Here is a 20,908-nt window from a genome sequence, read left to right as displayed (position 1 = left end):
CCATGGGAGGGTGACTGAATGCACCCATCAAATTCTGTCCAAAGAATCCTGACCAGAGGCTCAGGGAGAGATCTGGCATTTTGTAGCGGGAGAGAATGGAGGAGATCAGTAGCCCATGCATGATAATGGTGGCCATTAAATTAAGATCTGGTGATGCTTGTTTAGGAGGACACACCTAAGATGTTCTAGCCAAGGCTCCTGACTGACCTGAGCTCCCTGTGTTCTGAGATACCTGGGCTCTAGGTTGGGACTGGCCTTCCAGCCTCTGTACTCATGGAAACCTGCTGGAGGCCTCTGCTTAGAGCTCAAAGAGCCTGAACTTTTTAAAATGTGCACTTCTTTATGTGTTTATTTATTTATTTATTTTTTAAGATTTTATTTATTTGAAAGAGAGAGACACAGCAAGAGAGGGAACACAAGCAGGGGGAGTGGGAGAAGGAGAAGCAGGCTTCCCGCGGAGCAGGGAGCCTGATGCAGGGCTCGATCTCAGGACCCTGGGATCATGACCTGAGCCGAAGGCAGACACTCAACGACTGAGCCACCCAGGTGCCCCTGTGTATTTACTTTTTAACAGCCTTATTGAGATATAACTCTATACCATACAATTCAGCAATTCAATGGCCTTTACCACAATCTAGAATATTCTTATTATGCCAAAAAGAAACTCTATACCTTTTAGCTATCAAACCCCAATTTCTTCTCTACCCCCCTCCTCAGGAGAAATAACTATTCAGATCCTTTATAATTGAGTTATGTGTCATTTTATTATTGAGTTGTAACAGTTCTTTATATATGCTAGATACAAGTCTCTTACTTATCAGATAGGAGATCTGAAGATATTTTCTCCCACTCCGTGGGTTGTCTTTTTTCTTAATTTTATTTTCATTCTTGATACTTCAGGGTATCTCAGAACACAGTAGGAGCCTCATTAGTATATAAGTTTTTAATTTTGATGAAACACAATGTCTATTTTTTTTCTTTTGTTGCTTGTACTGTTGCTGGTACTTCTGCTGTCATATGTAAGAAACCATAAACATAATAAAGAGCTTTTCCCGTTTTCTTCTAAGAATTTTATATACTTAGCTCTTTAGGTCTTTGATCACTGGGTTAATTTTCATACATGGTGTGATGTAGGTGTCCAACTTTATTCCTCTACGTGTGGATATAAAGTTGTCACAGTACCACTTGTTGAAAAGACCGTTCTTTCCTCATTGAATGCTCTTGGCCACCTTGTTAACAATCAATTGACAACAAATGTGAGGGTATATTTCTGGACTTTCAATTATATTCCATTGTTCTATGTCTGTCCTTATTGCAATCCACACTATCTTGATTACTGTAGTTTTGTAGTACATTCTGAGGTTGGAAAGTGTGTCTTCCAACTTTGTTCCTCTTTTTAAAGATTGTGTTGACTATGCAGAGCCCTTGCAATTCCATTTGAATTTCTGGATCAGCTTACCCATTTGTGCAATAAAGACAGATGGGATTTTGATAGAAATTGCATTGAACCTTTAGATCAATTTGTGGAATATTTCCACCTAACATTAAGTCTTCCAATCCATGAGCATGGTACATCTTTCCATTGATTGAGATATTCTTTAATTTCTTTTAACAATGTTTTGTAGTTTCAGAGTATGAGTTTTGTACTTCTTTTGTTAAATTTATTCATAAGTATTTTATTCTTTTTGATGCTATTGTAAATAGTGTTTTGGTTTTTTTTTTAGCTTCATTTTTGGTTTGTTCATCACTGCTGTATAGAAATACATTTGATTTTAGTTTATTGGTCTTATATCTTGCAACCTTCCTGAATTTATTAGTTCTAATACTTTTCCAGTGGATTCCATAGAATTTTCTATATTCAAGATCATGCCAGGTGTAAAAAGAGATAGTTTTACTTCCTCACTTCCTATCTGGATGGCTTTTATTTCATTTTTTGCCTAAATGTCCTCGTTAGAACCTCTAGCACAATGTTGAATAGAAGTGGCAAGAATAGATATTGTGTCTTATTCTTGTTCTCAGGAGAAAAGCATCCAGTCTTTCACCATTAAGTATGATGGTAGTTGTCAATTTTTTGTAGATACCCCTTATCAGGTTGAGAAAATTCTCTTCCAATTCTAGTTTGTTGAGTGCTTTTATCATGAAAGGGTCTTGGATTTTGTCAGTCTTTTTCTGCATCTATTGAGATCATCATGTTGTTTTTAAAAATTATTTCATTGATGTAATGTATTACATGAACTGATTTTCAAATGATAAACAAACCTTGCATTCCTGGGATAAGTCCCACTTGGTCATGGTATATAATCCCTTTTTTATGTTTCTGGATACAGTTTGCTTGTATTTTGTTGAAGATTTGTCAACAGTACTCATAAGAAATATTGGTTTGTAGTATCCCTTTCTTATGATGTCTTTGGTTTTATTATCTGGATAATACTGGCTTCATAGAATGAGCTGGGAAGTGTTCCCTCCTCTTCTATATTTTGGAAGAGTTTGTGAAGGATTGATGTTAATTCTGCTTTATATATTTGGTAGAATTTGCAAGTGAAGCCTTCTGGTCCTGGGTTTTTCTTCTGGGGAAGCTTTTAGATTAGTATTTTAACCTATTTACTTGTTATAGGTCTATTCAGATCTTCTATTTCTTCTTTATTCAATTTTGGTAGTTTGCATCTTTCTAGGAGTTTGTCCATTTTATATTAGTTATTGGATTTATTGGCATACAACTGTTTGTAGTATTCCTTTACAACCTTTTTCATTTCTAATTTTAGTAATTTGAGTCTTCTCCCATTTTTTCTTGATCTAGCTAAATGTCAATTTTTTTTGTTCTCTTCATATAATCAACATTTGGTTTACTGATTTTTCTTTATTGTTTTCCTATTCTCTATTTCAAATATTCCCCTAAGCTATAAAATTTCCCCAAAGGACTGTTTCGGCTGCATGGTCTAACTTTCATATGTTAAATCCTCATTTTCATTCATCTGAAAGTATTTTCTAAATTTCCTAATGAATTCTCTTTGATCCAATTGTTATTTAGGAAGTTTTATGTTGTTGAATTTCCACGTATTGTGAGTTTCCAAAATTTCTTTCTGTTGTTGATTTCTAATTTTATTCCATTAAGGTCAGAGTATATACTTTGCATTATTTCAGCCCTTTTACATCATTGAGGTTTATTTAATGGCCTAGATGATGGTCTATCCTGGGGAATGTTTCAAATGTACATAAGAAGAATGTATATTTGGGGCGCCTGGGTGGCTCAGTCATTAAGCGTCTGCCTTCGGCTCAGGTCATGATCTCGGGGTCCTGGGATCGAGCCCCACATTGGGCTCCTGGCTCTGCGGGAAGCCTGCTTCTCCCTCTCCCACTCCCCCTGCTTGTGTTCCCTCTCTCACTGTGTCTCTCTCTGTCAGAAAATAAATAAAAAATCTAAAAAAAAAAAAAAGAAGAAGAATGTATATTCTTCTCTCATTGGGTAGAGTGATCTATAGCTATCTCGTAGTTCCAGTAGGTTTATAGTGTTGTTCAAGTCTTACATTTCCTTGTTGATCTTCTTTCTAGTTTTAAAAAATCCATTATTGAAAGTTGGGCATTAAAGTCTCTGTTATGGTTGAACTACTTTTCTCTTCATATTGTATATTTTAGGACTCTGTTATTAGGTACATACATGTTTATATAATTGTTATTTCTTTGATGGACTGCCCTATTATCATTATAAAATATTTCTTTTTATCTCTAGCAATTTTTTTGTTTTAAAATCTATTTTGTCTGGTATTTGTATAGATCATCCTGATTTCTTATGGTTTCTCTTTGCATGAAACATCTTTTCCCATACTTTTACTTTCGAATGTCTTTTTTTTTTTAATAGAGGGCGTGCGCGCACACGCACACACACACATGTGAGTGGGGATGGGGAGGGGCGGAGGGAGAGGGAGAGAGAATCTTCAGCAGGCTCCATGCCCAGAATGGAGCCCAATGTAGGGCTTGATCTCACAACCCTGAGATCATGACCTGAGCCAATACCAAGAGTCAGACGCTTAACCAACTGAGCTACCCTGGCACCCCAGGAATTTGAATGTCTTTGTATATAAATGTATACCTGTAAGGAGAAAAGAATAATACTTTCCTAGGCAAAATCACTCCTATCTGTGGACTATTCATTCCTGTAAGAGAGCCAGCCAGCCCAGGACTCTGCCAGCAGAGGCCTTCATTAGCCCCCAGGGGGAAGGGGTTAATTTTCTGGGAAGCTGCCACTAAACATACCCCAAGCTCAGTTCTGAAATATCCCCAGAGATTCTACAAGTCAGAAATACTTCACTGTATACCCCCACTATAGAGCCATTCCTTCTTGGTCTGATGTTTTTTTTCCAGAACCTGGAGAATACATATTTCCCCTTCATTTCTGATGGATCGCTATGATCTTGGTTTTGTTTGCTTTTATTCTTCAGTTTCAACATTTCCATTTACTTTTCATTTTTTGTAATTGTGACATAAAAATCAAATGCAAACATTGAGTGCTCAATGCTTTTTATATTTTATGACTCAGAAAGTCAGAATGAGGGAAGGGCCTCTTAATGGACCCCAGGGTCTACATGCAAAGCATTTCTCGACAGGAGAATTCTGTTACCTGTGGAACTGGTATCTGGGAATTCCCTTATCCTCTGTAATGATCAAAGGGTGAGGGGGGGGGTGTTCAAATGATTGAAGGGTTAAGTATGGCAGAAAAGAAGAAAACAGAATTTTCAAATTCAAAACAACACTGAAATGTTTTCTCTCTCTCCATCTGGAATGTTCCTAACTTAAACAAATAACTAAAGGCTTCAAAACTTTACTATTTAATTTAAATATGAGTGAAGTTCTGGAATTTGAGTAGTGTTGGAAAAAAGATCTGGAATCCAACTAAATTTCTCCTCACCATTCCTATACCTAGATAAGACATGTAATAGGCCAATAATGCTATTCATCATCTTCCCCGCCTTAGGCACTGCTTCTTTATTTCACATGCCTTGTGGGGTGCCCCTCAACCCAGACCTGTGACCATATGCCCAAGCGTCTGAGGAGTGGGCCGAGCCTGAAAGAGGGGAGCCCTACTCTGGAGATCCCCAGTCTTAGAACATACAACCTTGGGCCTTGCCCTCCTGCCCATGCAAGCAGTCCTGCATCGTGGCTCCTGTTCTGCCCCAGGAAGCAGGCGGTGCCAAAGGTGGCCTCTTCCAACCTCTCATATCCAGGGCATGGGAGACAGAGGTGTGGCAATTAGATTTACCTATTTTATTTTCAAGGAAAGCAGGAAACTAAAAAGCTTGAAGTTTTAGACTAGCTAGAAATGGATTAAACAATGGTATCTTTTCAGATTTTGGCTCCACCTAAAGATCTACATGTTCTAGGTTTCATTCTTAAGTCATGATCACACACACACACACACACGCTTTCATTAAAAAACATGAGGGATTCCATTCCATTTTAACTAAAACAAGGCACACCTGGTTAAGATAATAAGCAAAGAGGACAAATTTAAAATCCAAATACACTTCCTTGCAGATGACTGTTCGATTCAGTTGGCAGTACAATATTAAATATTCTTTTCTGAATCACTCTAATTCAATGCACAGTACTGTATGTACTGCCTGGGAAGAAGTTCAAATCACAAATGCTAGGGGAAACATCTAATAGCTTGGAATGGCCTTTCTGAGTGGCCAACAAGCTCTAAGACACTGCAAGAATATTAAATCCGGGGAAGCATGAGCTATGTGTTCCAGAATGAGCCCATCTCCCTGTCGTGCCCCACCCTCCTTGCTCCAACACTATCTGGGCCTGGGTCTGAAGGAGGTGGCACATAGTGTTTCTCTTTGGATGCCGGATGACGGTGGGGCCTCTTCCCTGCAGACTGTGGTCAGCAAGGTGAAGGCTGCTGGCCACAGTCATAACAGCTGAGCGGATCTGTGATTTCTGCCTCTCCTGCCAATGTCAGGGGCCAGGTTCGCTGATGTGTTTGTATTGGTGTGCAAGATGCTGGAGAGAGGCCATCTGCCCTGCGTGTCAGATTCCGGATTCCATATGGTTATGGCAGGGTTTGGGAGAAGTATCCACAGAGCTAGGGGCAGGATTAGAATAAAGAGGTGCTAATGGTGTGCAGTTGGGAAGGTAAAGGAAACTGTCGGGAACTTGATGGAAAAAGAGGGTTGAAGAAAATTAAAAGGAGATCAGAGGAAATAAAGAAAAATATAAGGGAAAAGACAAACATCACTGTTGTTTTAAAGGTCAAAGAGTAACAATAATATAGAAAGGCTCTTTCGCCTTGCCAGATTCAACAGTGAGTTGCATTTTGGCTTCTTCAATAAAATTTACACCATTGGGTTCTTGCGCTCTCCTTCCAGCTTCCAGGCTCTGTCTTCCAGGCATGCCCACCCCACTTGAAGCAGCCATTTCTTTTCCAGACCCTACACATCTCCACAACCCTTTGTCAAGGTTGAGTTTTTACTTATAGATGAAATCTGATTATCTAGCAGTAATTTTCTGAGGTCAATCTCCTCACCTTTCTTCATTTATCAGCCTAAGTCCATATTACTAGATGTTCTGAAGAAAGACTCAGGTCAACTAGATCTTGCTCTGCAATAATTCAAGTTTTATTGTTCAAATATATGTGTGTGTATATACATATATGCATATATATATCTTTACATAACATATACATATATATTGTATATGTGTGTATATACATATATGTATGTGTGCCTCTGTGTGTTTAAATATAAATAAATATAACTAAGACTTGCAGGAGTTTTAAAATCTATCAGATCACACATTTCTTCATCCAAACAATAAATACTCTTTGATGAGCCATGACACTGCATTCTTATGTGTCCTCTTTAAGAAACAGTATGAAGTCAGATGGTTCAAAATAAACAACTAAACGACCAACAAATGATACCAGACTAGAGGAGGCAACTAAGCATTTCTTTTCTAGGCTCTGAGACAAATTTCAGGTACTATCTCCTATCAATTTCATTTTATCCTCTGCCTTGGGAAATTCCACTCATTCTTTAAGTCTGATTTGTATGATTTTACGGAGTCAGGAAGGCACTAGAAGGAAGTGGGTCAGGAAGGAAAAAAAGGATGACCCAGAAAGGTAGGTCAGAAAGGAGGGAAGGGAGAAATTTAGTATTTATCAAGTTCCATGAGAGCAAAGACCCTGTGTGTCTTTTTCACCTTGGTACCTAGAACAGGACCTGGTGAATGGGAAGGTGCTTGACAGGTGCATGCTGGATGAAGGAAATTACTGATGTTGTACTGTATGCTGAGGGTCCTGCTGGATGCTTTTAAAAAGAGTACTGAACAAGTGGGCAATACAGAGTAACTCAGCAAAATGACATGTCCTTCTTCGTATAAGAAAGTGTATTTCCCGAGGTAGTATCTTCAGAGCTTGGGCTCATGCGAGGTTGTGGTCCCAGCATCTCAGAGGGCAAGGAAAGGGTAAGTAATAATCTAAGGCAGGGCCAGCAATTTATTGCTCCTGGGCCAAGTCTGGCCTGTAGATTGTTTTTGTATAACCCAGGAGTTAAAAATGGTTTTTACATTTTTAAAATGGTTGTAAACAAAACAAAGAAAACCAGACATCAGAAACCTATGTGGCCTGTAAAACCCCAAAATAGTTATTATCTAGCTCTTTACAGAAAAAGTTTGCTGACCCTTATTCTAAGGAGATACTAAGCATGTGCTTCTGAACTTACTTTTAGTCTAAAGTGTGTTTGGCTTATACTTGCGTTCAACCATGGCAAGACTGCAGGCCTGTGGTCTGTCAGAATGTTCTGTGAGCAATCTGGAGCCACACCTACCCAGACACACACACTCGATATGCTTCATCCAAGCTTAGAGCAGCTCTGTAGCACTGTTTTAAAGGGTGGGTACCTTTGTTAACTCATGCTGGGTGATGTGACTTTTTTGTAGGTGTTTCCTACTAGATTTTCTGTGTAGAGTTTTATAGCACAATTAAGTCCCCTCCTAGAATATCTGTGTGACAAAATCATAAAGGTGCTGCTTTGGCCTACTGGTGTAATGGTGAGAGAGCTTTGTTACGGAGTTTTGAATTAATCTGGAATCTAGTTGAAATACTAGAGAAGCAACTTAATTACCTCTCTTCTATCTTTCACTAAACCTGGGACATGTTTGGTCATTGTCTCTGATTATTTTCTTTTCTATTTTTCCCCTCCTCCCCTTCTCTGACTCTAATTACTCTTATGTTAGAATGCCTGATATTATCCCACAGATCACTGAGTCTCTGTCATTGTCAACAATCTTTTCTTTCCGTTTTCCAGACTGGGTAATTTCTATTCTTCTACCTTCAAGTTTGTTGATCTTTTTTTCATCATCTGCTGTTAGGCCCATCAAAGTGATTTTTTTAAAAAAATTTCAGATACTGTGTTTCTTGGTCCTAAAATTTGGTTCATTTTTAGAGTGTCTCCTTTTTGTGCTTAGATTTCCTCCTATGTGTTCATTAATTGTCACTATATTTTTTCTTATGTCTTTGAGCACAATTATAATAGCTGCTTCAAAATTCTTGTCTGCTAATCTCAACATATGTGTAATCTTGGAGTCATTAATGTATGGATCACATTTTTCTGATTTTTTTTTCTATGTCTGATAATTTTAGACTGTATCCTGAACATTGTGAATGCTATGTTAATCTATATCAGTGCCATTCAATAGAATTAAGACATCAGCCATACATGTAATTTTAATTTTCTACTACCCATATCAAAAAATTAAAAGGAGGGGTGCCTCGGTGGCTCAGTCATTAAGCGTCTACCTTTGGCTCAGGTCATGATCCCAGGGTCCTAGGATCAAGCCCCGCACTGGGCTCCCTGCTCCACGGGAAGCCCACTTCTCCCTCTCCCACTCCCCCTGCTTGTGTTCCCTCTCTCGCTGTCTCTCTGTCGAATAAATTTTTTAAAAATCTTTAAAAATAAAAAATAAAAAAAATAAAAGGAAACTGGTGAATTTAATTGTAATAATGTGCTGCATTTGACCCAGTGTGTCCAAGGCATAATTATTTCAACATGTAATCAGTATTAAAAATTACTAAGATATTTTACAATCTCTTTCCATACTAAGTCTTTGAAATCAGGTGTATATTTTTACTTTTACAGCACATCTCAATTTGGACTAGCTAGTGGCTACCAAATACGGTATGTGATCAGCACAGTTAAGAGTATCGTTGTGAAGAATATTGAGGGTTGGTCCAATAAAAGCAACCCCATCATTATGGAAAGCAGAGTCCCTAACAGTTTTTAAACTTCATTCCTTGGGGGTGCCTGGGTGGCTCAGTCATTAAGCGTCTGCCTTCGGCTCAGGTCATGATCCCGGGGTCCTGGGATCGAGCCCCGCATCGGGCTCCCTGCTCAGCGGGAAGCCTGCTTCTCCCTCTCCCACTCCCCCTGCTTGTGTTCCCTCTCTCGCTGTGTCTCTCTCTGTCAAATAAATAAAATCTTTAAAAAAAAAAAAAACAAAAAAAACAACAACAAAAAAACTTCATTCCTTGGTCCATTCCTTGGGCCTACTGTGATATGAGGGAGGGCAGAATGCGCTGGGCTACTCTTCCATATCACATATGTGTCTCAATTCAATCAGAGCAACTCTGATTTCATGTTTTATGTTATTTGGTTTATGTGCATAATTTAAGATATCTTTGGACACTAAAATAGTTTGAAATCATAAATGATCTTAAAATATGATTCTTGAAGGGATCCCTAAGATCTTTCTTGCTTAGTCATGCCCTTGAGCCCATGTTGACACCCCCTCTTCTAGATTTACTTATCCTACTTTCTAGTTGGTCACAGAGCTGAGCTGTCTCTGTGGGCTGTTGGATCTTTGGGTCATCATAGTGGCAAGGCCTTCCTTCTTTGACCCTGGGTGTGTGTCATCAATTGATGAGTCTGTGGGATGGCTGCTCAGAGCCAAGATGCTCAAGAAGACTTCCCAAAGTGAGTTGTTCCTCATGGCCTTCAGGGTTAGGGTAGAATGTCATTCTTTTGTTTAAATTGAAGTATAATTAATATACAGCATTATATTAGTTTCACATGTACAACATAATGATTCTGTACTTTTATATATTACCCAATGCTTCCCACAATAAGTATATTCACTTTCTGTCACCAGACAACACTGCTACCATCTTACTGACTATATTCTCTATACTGTCTCTTTCATCTCCACAACTTACTTATTTTGTAACTCAAAGTTCATACCTCTTAATCCCCTTCACATTTCACCTGCCCTCCCACCCACCTTCATTCTCAATTTGCTAAGGACCACACACAACCAATGAAGTAAGTCTCACCTCTTGCTTTCCCTCCTATCTTCCCTCTCTTCCTCTCTTGCTCGCACACTTGACCAGTTTGACAAAGCAAAGTGGGTTGGCACGAAAGCCACATGCTTTGTGGAACTTTTGCACCAGGCAAGAGGCCCAAGTGGAGCTTAAAGAACTGCCATGTCAAAAGTCCAGCTTCTTTATAGAAGAAAAACATGCACAGAACCACAAAACAAAAACCATGACCTCAACCCAGAGCAGAATAGGAGGCCAGGGGTGATATTACACACTTTACCAACCACACTATGATGCAAAGTCTCACTGAAATGACCGGAAATAAGAAAGCTTAACTGATGAGCACATTTCACACGATTCATCTCAGTTGACAGCCCAAGAAAATTCACTTCAGAGCACGTGAAGTATTATGGCCATGGAATCCATCAGAAGTTCTGATGGATTCTACGCAATGAACACCAAGATCCACACTCACTGGTATAAGTTTCAGCCACCTAAACAGACCCATCACAAACACTAACCTGTGCGACTTACTCATGGGTGCTCACACTCTGTGATTTCCTTTTTTTCCAAGACAAAATAACTTGGGGGAGCCAACACAGATCAGTTGAAAGTATGCAATGATTTTGTTCTCCATGAGATGTTCTTAGGGGCCTGCTAAAAAGTGCCTTCTAGCTAGGATTATACATTTTTTCAGAGCTCTGACTTCATAGTCAGAAATTCAGTATTTTGAGCAAGCAGAAATGACTTAGCAACAACAACAGAACACGGTGCAGAGTCGTACTGCCTCCACGCCAACCCCCCTCCCCCCCGCCCCATGCATGGATGTTTTTGCCCTGACCCTGGAGGGTCCAAGCTTGAGAACACAGCTCCTTACCGTGACTGGCATGGATGTGAGTTGCACCTTCGGACCTGGGGCTCTGGGCGGCTTGCTTGAGGACAGTCACTGTCATTCACCAGAGTCGTGGTCTTATTAACAATCCGCGTGCAGGACACGATGGTTCTGCGTTCCCCTGGAAGCCAAACCACAGGGAACTGAGAAGCTTGTGGCTACACACACCTGGAAAGGCCATCCACGGATGCAGATGGAGGAGCATTCGGGGGCATCTTTTGACCAGTCTGTCATGTGAAGTGACTGTTATCATGCTTTATTGGTTGTTAGAGAGAAAGAGCCATAATGTTAGGGATGAGGGTGTGTAAGACATGGCAGGGGCAGCATGGGGCAGGAGGAAGATTCTGGAACAGGATTGGAAAAAGGCAACACCACAGATTGGCTGTGTTCTTGGACAGCTTGGGATTCACGGAGGCCAAAGTTCTGATTTGGGTCTTTAATTTCCAACAAAGATTGCCAATCTCTTTATCTGTTCTTTTGATATTTAAAGTCTATTGAGGTCTGGTCTTGATTAAATACCTGTACATCAGTCCTCACCAGAGATCATAGCTACTTATTAGAGAATCCCTCCAGAATCGTGGGACAGCAGTGAGAAGCAGGGAGGTTGGTCTGAAGGACACACAGACCTGCCTCCTCCAGGCGGGCAATCTAGAGCCAATCTGAGAATTTGTTTAGCTGGCCAAAGGCTACATGTCCTCAGCATCACCTGCATTTGGGGACTTCACTAACTGGTTACCCTAGATGGGGGTAGCCATTCTCTGTGTGTCACCAGAGCACCCTACACGCTGCTTGGTCATGACTTTGCTAGGGAGGCGGATGATTGGGAGCTAGAGAGGGTGGCTTCTGGAGCCAGGCTGGCTGGTTTCAAACTTGGTTTCATCATCGGCATAATGACCACAGGATCAACAGCTAGCCGCCATGATTCTGTGCCTCAGTTTCCTCAACCAGGCTGGTTCACTTAACCTCCCTGTGCCTTAGGGTGCTTCAGGGGCAGTTAAAATTAATTGGTACACAGAGAGTGTTTAGAACAGAGCCTAGTCGGGGCTAACACTTCATATTAGCTATATTCTGTTTTTATTATTATTTGGGAAGTGTGGCAATACCAAGATTAAGAGGATATCAGGCACAATTCTTTGGACCCCAGATTCCTTGCTCAGTCTGCCTCCTGGAGAATTTGTCCTTTAGGGATGCCTCGAGAGTGTGGAGTCCCGAACCATACCATCAGCTCTTACTGGCCACGGCTGCAGCCTTGTGTGCGTGTAAGAAGCACGGGGCCACCTCAAGCCATAGTTCAGCTTTGGCCGCAGGTCTGACAATGGTGAGTCATCGGTTGTCATCTGACAACCTGGGAGTCATTGGTGTCACACAGGAATGCCACTGGGCCAACAGTGACACCAGTGGAACAGCACTCCCCAGCCCCCCAGCCGAGGGGAGACTGTTAATGGCTGCATTTTGGGACATGCTTAGTTTGTAAGTTGCCCAGGAAGAAAAGTCTGGCAGTCGGGGATATGGGAGGTGCTGCTTTTGGAGGTTGGAGGGCCATGGGCACAGGGGGACAGCTGAGGGACAGGGGAGCAGTGCAAAGCGGGATAGGGGCAGGGCTGATGGAGGATCCTGAGGCTATGCCAACGGCCAGGATGCTTTAGGAACAGGTTGGGTCCAAGCAGCGAGGACAGTGAGCCAAGATGTGCAGGAGAGGGAGGGAATTCACAGTTGACTCCAGCAGTGTCTGATGGCCCAATCATGTTAGAGCTGTAATTCTTACCCATAAGAAATAGGACAAGTTGCTTAAATGGTAAACGAACCTCCACATATTGGGTATCTGACAGACATCATCTTGGTGGTCAACGACCACGCAGGAATGGGTATTTGTGGGGCCATGCTACACTCTGGATTGGCATTCCAGAGTTCAGGTGAACCTTCCATCCTAACTCTGTGTCCATCAAAACCCACCCACCCTGTGTCCCACCTCCCACGACCTGGCTTTGTTTCCTGTCAGGGTGAAAATTACAAAAGGGCTTCTAGCTAAGAGTTGAGAATGGCTTCCTCCTCCTCTCCCTAAACCTCCCCGTAACAAATACAGTGCTTTTTGCTGATATAGATTTTTAGAGTGGCAGTCTCCTCCCTGCAGTGGGCATAGGGGCGGATCACTCTATTTTAGAGTTGAGGAAATTTCAGTATAGACAGGGTAAGTCATTTGCTAAAATATGGCGGCAAATCACAAAGCCAGGACTCATGCTCGGAATGTTTCCCTGGCCTTGTGGGACTCTTTCTTTCCACCGCATCCTGTAGTGGGGTACCTGTGGCCAAGAGGAAAGAGAATTTGGGGGCAAAAGCATCTGGAGGCCCTCCACTGAACAGGAACAGGTGAAGGTGTATTCTGTTCACCCCCAGGGTCACTCCCCTGTCATACCTGTGATGTACCCATACAGGGGCCAAACCTCCACTCAGGGCAGAGTCCGAGGGCCCTGCACCATAGGCAAAGCAGCTGTGTGGGCACAGGGGTGTGGAGGACTGCGTGAGTGTCTTGCAGAGAGAATTGCAGTGGGACGTGGGTAAGTTCCCGTGGAAACACAGGTGACATGGCCAGCCCTTCTCATGCCCTGTGTGCCAGCCACAGGGTGCCCCGAGTTCGTGCCTTCCTTCAGCAAGACCCCACACCCAACGGGCCCGTGACTCCGGCTGCTCACCTCCTCCACACTGCACGCTGCACCCTTCCCAGCCGCTGTGGGTCCAGATGAACAAAGAGTCCTGGGGTTTTTCGGGTTCACTCTGATTTTCCGCAGTGTAGTTGACAGGAACAGTGTACTCGTAATGGATTCCATAATTTTGGTCATGAAATAACAGCACCTGGATCAGCAGTACAAATCAAAGGTCGTTTTCAAATGGAGCAGAAGCCCACAGGCTTGCTGAATTTGCAAACTAAGCCACACTGTGGCCGTCTCCCTACTGGGGTAACCAGGTCTTTTCCGGGTTTCAAGAGGGGTTCGTTCTAGGGGTGCTCCCTTATTTCAGTCTCAGGTTCCTCAGAGACTCAACTCAGGGGCAGGAGTGTATGCGGACTCTCAGCAGGGAGCTCTGCTCTCTCTCCCACTGGAGAAAGGACCAGTTTAGATGAGGACTTCGGGGAGGAGCAAGTTTGTGGGCTCTCAGGTGGCGTTTTATAGGGAGAGCTGCTCCCCACAGCGCAAAGAACCCGTCCCACATACTCAGCCACGAAGCTGCCCTTGCAGGCAAGAAAGACACAAATATGCAGCTTTGACCTAAAAAGGCATCTGAACAGGTAGGGTTACTCTACTCCTTTGAAAATGAACATCACTCTTCAGTCCCCAAGCACCAGCCCTTGCTACATGTAAGGCAGGCTCACAGGCAAACACAACCCCACTGCACAGGAATCTTGGGGACTTCTGCTGAGGAGTCCAGGGGTGCCTGAGCCTTCTTGACGCCACAGGAGCTAAGATGGTGATGCCCACAGGGTGGCAGGGGCGTGGCTCAAGGCTTAAAACTAGAGTTGAGAGGGTGGGGAGCCAACCTGCCGCTTGGGGACGCTTGGGTCTGAAATCCTGGTGAGTGAGCAGATGGATGGGTCTGCCCTTTGTTTGGCTATCTGTGTACAAGCCCTGTAAGGACAGAGATGTTCTACCAGTATTATTTTTCCATGTGTAATTGTGCAAAACAAGCCCTCTGGGGGGAGCCTGGCTGGAGGTGATGGGTCTTCAGGCTAGACTTGGAACCACTGGGCACTCCTGGGTCAAGGCTGTGATCAAGTTCCCTTCCAGGCCTGGAAGAGTGTGTTCCACCTGCCCTGACCTGGGGAGGTCCCCATGCTGCCCCCGAGAATCTCTCAGCCCTCCAAGGGCTTGAGTTGCAGGGTGGGGGTGAGGTGCTAAGAGCAGCCTGAACCGCATAAACATCCACTTCTCCAAGAAACAGACTTGCAGTAATGCATTTGGAAAAATGCCTCCAGTTTTAAAAAAAACAAAAAACCTTCTTTAAAAGATCTTTATTATCTCAGTATGGGAATAAGACTGGTGCATCAAGAATCCATATGAAACCAATTTCATGCAATTTTGCAGCCACGTATAATTTGCGTGTGTGAGTGTGTAATTGGTTTCAAATGCAGGTTCCCGTGGCTCTGCGGGTGCTCCTGACCCTGCAAGCGATGTATGCACCCCAGTTTGGGGATGATGGACACCTATGTAGAGGCAGAGGGGCACCTCTCATTTCTAGGTTTAAAAACTTGAACTAATCATTATTTCAAGACATAAAAGTGATTAATATTAGAGAGGGCTGGGACTTCGGCTGAGTTTAGTGTATCAGGCATGGTCTGAATGAATCCGGGCTGTGCATTTGCTTTAATGGGCTGACAATTCCCTCACAGTTTAGGAAAGCTTTGGGCAAGAGAGGGAAATACACCCATCCTAGGGTTTGCTAGAGAAAGCCAATTCACGTGCTAACAGGTGACATGGCTGCATGGTTTGACTTTTTTTTTTTTATCTTGTCTTATGCTTCCTCTTGTAACCCCTTTTAAATCAGGACAGGCGGATTTGTTCTAATGCCTTAGACTAGGACATAATCTCATCACAGGGCGGTGGCTTAGGGACAGGTCCTTGGATCCCAGAAATCAAACGTGCGGCGCTACGTTGGCCGTGGATTTAGTGGGCTGAGTGTGGCAGTCACAGGTTTATGGATGGCTGAAGCCAGGCATGGAAACCAGTTCCCTCTGCTCTCTCATCGTGTGGCGGGGGCAGGGCCGTCATGGGCAAGCCTGTCCCGGCAGAGCGGTCTCCTCAGGGGATTCCCAGAGAGGTGGCCGGCGACTCTTCTGGGTGTCACCTAACCTTGAACGGCCACAGGTTGCCAGAGACCACAAATTAACGGAGAAAAACAAAATTTCCAAGCGGAGACTCTGGAAGCACAGAGGACAAAATGTGCTTTGGTTACAGACGCACAAACGGCCACGGAACCCGTGCCCTGGAACGAGACATGGAATCAATAATTCCGAGCAATCAGAAGTGAGCCATGGGAACTCCTGGACCTTAAGAAGGAAACGGTGGGATTCCTTTCTCTGAAGATCTTTCGTACTCTTAGAGGGACGCCTCACTGATGTTCAAGTGGTTCGCATGGGGTTCTCCCCACCTTGAGACAACAGGTAAGAAAAGGTAGCCCCAACCCGGCCTGACTGCCTGGGATCCATGAGACTACACCGGGAGTCAACCTTCCTGTAGAACCCGGTTCTCCCTCTCCTGGTTCCCGAATGCCCGATGCAGAGCAGAGTCTGGAAAATCTGAGTGATGCTGGTTTGGAAACGGAGTCGACAGTTCATTTCCAAAAGGTAGTTTCCAGTGTGGATACACCAACTGTGGGGCGGACCTGTGCTGATATAAAAACAGAGACTCTGAGCGGGGCTGTCTGCTCCATGGAGCCAAGTCTCCCTGGCTGTCACAGGGCCCAGTATTTCCTTCCCGGAGGCAGTTCCTTTTGAGAAAGATGGGAGCTCTGCCAGTGAAGAGCCAGGGCCAAGTCTGGGGAAGGGAAAATTCTCAGGCATGTGGCGAAAGGGATGAGATAAGAAAAGACCATGAGAGAGGGAGGCTTGAGCAGCAGGTGGCCAGGAAACCCACCAGGAACCAGGTGAGCTCCTCTCCCCAGCACCCCTGGGAAGAAGAGAACTGGCGAGATCCCTTGGAGCCTCAGGCTTGGGACAAAGGCAAGAGCATGGCAAGTTACCATCAGATGCAGTGGTATCTTGGTTGGTCCCTTGGCAGAAATCTTCTCCCACAGGCCCCTTCTAACGTAGCGCACAGTCGTGCCTGCAATCTGGTACTCTCCAGGGAGCTCTATCTTCCAATCGCTGTTGATGGATCTCTTATTGGTATCTTTCAGAGCTAGAAAGAAAAGGGAACATCATGGAATCAGGGGGCGTCAGTCTGCCTTTTCAGGGGAATCTCAGTGTCCTGAGGGATGAATCGGAGATCTCCCTCTCCACCTCTACAGGGGAAGGGAGGGAGGTCTACAGTGATAGAAGGTGAGCTTTCTGGATGCTGACAACAGAAGTCTGGCTCACGGGGGGCAAACAGCTCAAGACCCGCAGGACCCTCTGAGATAGAGTGCCAGGGGATGGAGACAAGCGCAGCCCAATCACATTTTACTAAACTTCCAGGGTAGAGGGTCTTCTGCCTGATGGATGAATTCTATTTTAACGTGTCGAACACTACAAAGAGGGGTTTGCTGCTTTAGCAAAACTCGTCAATTCATTTGACTGCTACCTACCTGGGGCTTTTTACAGTTACACCCTAATCCAGCTTCTCTTAAGGATTTGAGAGCCCCATGTTAGTAAAGTGGGGGCTCCTTCAAGAAACAGTTGCTCTTCTATTAAATGGTAGAGTCTGGGAACCTGAGCCGAACATGGATGGGACAGTAGGGCTCGGACAATGCCACAAGGGTAGGGTTCAGTGGTCCTCGGGTTCACGCTCTGTGGGCTCACACCTCCACTCTGTACAGAATGTGTTGGAAGAAACAAAATCAACATTTTGTTGATTGGCCAGAGCAAAAATCTGCTTTTCCCTACAAGCCATGTATTGATTATCTGAGTGCTGACAGTGACTTGTGTCCCCTTCTGCAGTGAAATTCTGTGGGTTTTTTTGTTTCGTTTTGTTACTTAGGAAAGACAAGAGCTAAGAGGTTCTGGCATTTGGGAGAAGATCACAGATGATAGTAGGTTGACAACAAGTCTTCTGTCACTCAAACGATGAAACTCCCAGGACACCCTGGGGGCAATGCCTCCCTCTCTGCAAGGGCAGCTGGAGCCCTCCCATGCCCCAATGCCCCCAGTGCTCGCAATCGCTTTGGGACCCTGCTCGGTCCACAATCAGCGAAAGCGGGTTCCACCCCATTCCTTCCTCTTGGCTCCCAGAGGCCAGAAATAAAACACCCGCATTTCGTACCGATTGTGGATAATGAGAGTTGAAACCAAAAAGGGGTTTCTGTTAGCCCTGAATCCATGAGCCCCAAGGCTGGGTCAGGACCTGGTTGGACCTGGTCAGGCCACCAGCAGCTGGGCTGTCTCTAGGACATTTTGGTCCCAGTGCTTGCTCCCGCCCTGCCAGGCCGTCCTGGGGCACATGGAGGAGATGCATGCTCACGACTCCTTGCTTCTAGGAACTGCCAAGAGAAACTAGGAAAGAAGCAGGAAGGGTTGTTTTCCAGTAGAGCGACTTCTCGTCGGGATTTCATATCCAGGGTGCTTGTGCAGAGTGAGTGGTGGAGGGTTACAGGACTCCAGGGAAGGCTTAGAAAAGGGAAGGCTCTACCTCTTGGAATTGAACATTTCCCTTCAAGAAATTCTACCTGCTACTGAAATTTCCTGGCTATGAGAAGGAAGTGAGAATGTAAGGATACTCACAATCTCTGCTCCTTTGTCCCTTCCTCAGCCAAAACCTACCAGCCACCTTTCAAGGGGCATGTTCTTGGATTTAGCCCCTATATGTACTTTTACCCATTTACTCTTCCCAACAACTCTCTAAGGTAAAGCATTATTTTCCCCTTTTCACAGATGAGGAAATGGGGGCACAGAGAGGTTAAGTTACCTGCCTAATGTCACACAGCTATGAAGAGTGGACAACCTGAACCTAAACGCACCAAGCTCAGCACTCTCACTACTCTGGCAATTTAAATTCCCATATTCTTTAGGTTATAGCCTCCATCTAGAGTCTTATGACAAATGCAAAAATGCACAAGTGTCCTACTTGTTTTCCAAGAGAACACATTCCAGGCTTGAACTGCTGCTGGGTCTCACGTTCTATATACCCTTATAAAAATAACGCAACTCGCAGATTATTCTTTCTACTTCTCTGTAGGTTTGGAAAATTGTTTCTTGCACACGTAAATCTGGTTTCAGAAATCAGTGCAGGCTGGTGGGATGGGGCAGACAGACACAGTGAGGGGCCAGAGTCCTCAAGGAATGGTTTCAGGAAGAACAAGTCAGACCGGGAAGCTCAGGGAGCGGCCGATATGTTCCCCCCTTCCTTCTCCCTCCCCCCGCCCCGCCAGTCAGGGCCTCCTAGCTGGATGATGAGGACACAGCTCCTGCCCTCAGCGAGCTCAACATTTGGAAGGGAGACAAGTGAGAAAACAGATAAACACAGCACAGCTTCATAGGCTCTGTGGCAGAGGTGAGTTCAGGGCCCGCATATGTATGTGTGGGACGGGGGCAGATGGGGAAGACTTTCTGGAAGAAAAGTAGAGGTGCCCTTGAGGTGAGACTGCAAGAAGAGCAGGAAGAAGAGGTGGCCTGGGCGTGCCTGGCAGGCATGGACTGTGGATCCTCACCCGGGGTGGCCATGATTACTCTTCCTAAGGCCACTGCTCTGTGTGGAGAAGCAAGTGGGAGGGGAAGTAATTTTTCCCCCCAGAAGTCTGGCTGGGAAAAGGAGGCGAGATGAAGAGTGGCTCTAAAGGGTGGAGAAGGGCAGAGAAGTTTCACTGTTCTTGTTATCAGGGTGGGAGACCTCGAGCATGTTGAGACCCCCTCCCCCACCCGGAACTTGGAGTTAGAGAGATGGGCAGAGTTTCTTCAGAGCTGTATGCTGACCACCACCATGCTTGGCCCACCCCCTAGAACCCACTTCCCACACTCTGGGGTGGCTGCTCTCCTTGTCACTGGTCACCCGCATGCACCAGCTGACTCTCCCACTCAGTGCCCTGGGCTGGGGCCTTGGGTTTAAGAGTTGGGGCCCTGACCTTGTTCTCATGTTATGGCTGTTGTGAATAGTGTGTTGGCTGCCTGGCATCTATTTCTCTTTCTTCAAGTAACAACAGCCCAGAGTTTCCTTTGGGGGTATGTTCTTCCTCTAACTGACCCCAAATTCATCTCTGTTCCAGGTATGGGCCCATCACCCAACCCTGGACAGTGAGAGTCAGTTCTAAGACTTCCGTTCTCTTTGGGAAGAAGCAGCTTTCTTTCCACAGGATTGCCCAGAGACTCAAAGTAAATCTGGATTACCAGTGCATGGGAAGAGGCCCCCAGATTAAAGTCAACTGAGAGAGGACAGTGGTGCCAGGGTCGAGAGGGACAGTTTCCCATGATATCATTTTAAGCCCCTGGATCCAGCAGTGCCTGAAGCTGATGCTCAGCAACTGAGAACTGCATTTGGCTTTCACATGTGTCTTTTGAAGGTTGGGTTTTTGTTTGTTTGTTTTTGTTTTTTTAAATACTACCATGATAGGGGCAGGGCAGCTTGGGAAAGAAGATTACTAGTATGGACTCCTAGAAACCACCCTAGGATCCTTAGCAGTGTAAGCTTTGTACCCTGAGATTTAGAAGACCTGGCCTACTCTATTGAGGCCTTAAACTGTCTCCTGAGCCTCTGCTCCCGTCTGGCATTAATGTCCAGGATGAGGTGGCTCTTTCTTACTGAGCCTTGTTTGTGCATTTCCTCGGCCCTTTGTGTAAGGCGCTGTAAAGTGACTTAATGAATTATACAGGGAAAGCTACTATGCCTCCATGCCAAAAGTCAAACATCTGGGGGGGGGAGTCAAGACTGGGAAGGACTGGAAAATGTCCAGGAGGGTGCACCTGGAGGCGATTATAAAACCATCTGCAGAAACAGCGCGTAGAGGTGTGGGGGCCAGCCTGGGGAGCCCCGCTTCTGCCGGCAGAGGCACCCGCTGTGGCTGATCCAGGGGCCAGATGGAGAGCCAGCTGG

At 44.7% G+C, this 20,908-nt stretch overlaps 1 protein-coding gene across 1 annotated transcript in view; it reads right to left on the bottom strand.

Moving 5' to 3' along the window:
- The window catches only part of ADAMTS17 (ADAM metallopeptidase with thrombospondin type 1 motif 17), a 342,817-nt gene that overhangs the window by 60,559 nt on the left and 261,350 nt on the right, over window positions 1–20,908 (bottom strand). Inside the window, exons 16-18 of the mRNA XM_021680437.1 lie at window positions 16,932–17,089; window positions 13,892–14,051; window positions 11,187–11,322 (exon numbers count right to left, since the gene is read on the bottom strand). Of these exons, the coding sequence (XP_021536112.1) occupies window positions 11,187–11,322; window positions 13,892–14,051; window positions 16,932–17,089 (454 nt within the window). The remainder of the gene's footprint in view (window positions 1–11,186; window positions 11,323–13,891; window positions 14,052–16,931; window positions 17,090–20,908) is intronic.

Source organism: Neomonachus schauinslandi, chromosome 9 (genome assembly GCF_002201575.2).
Source record: "Neomonachus schauinslandi chromosome 9, ASM220157v2, whole genome shotgun sequence".
In the NCBI taxonomy this organism is placed as follows: domain Eukaryota; kingdom Metazoa; phylum Chordata; class Mammalia; order Carnivora; family Phocidae; genus Neomonachus; species Neomonachus schauinslandi.
The sequence above is the reverse complement of the archived record's forward strand: the minus strand, read 5'-3'. Positions and strand labels throughout refer to the sequence as shown.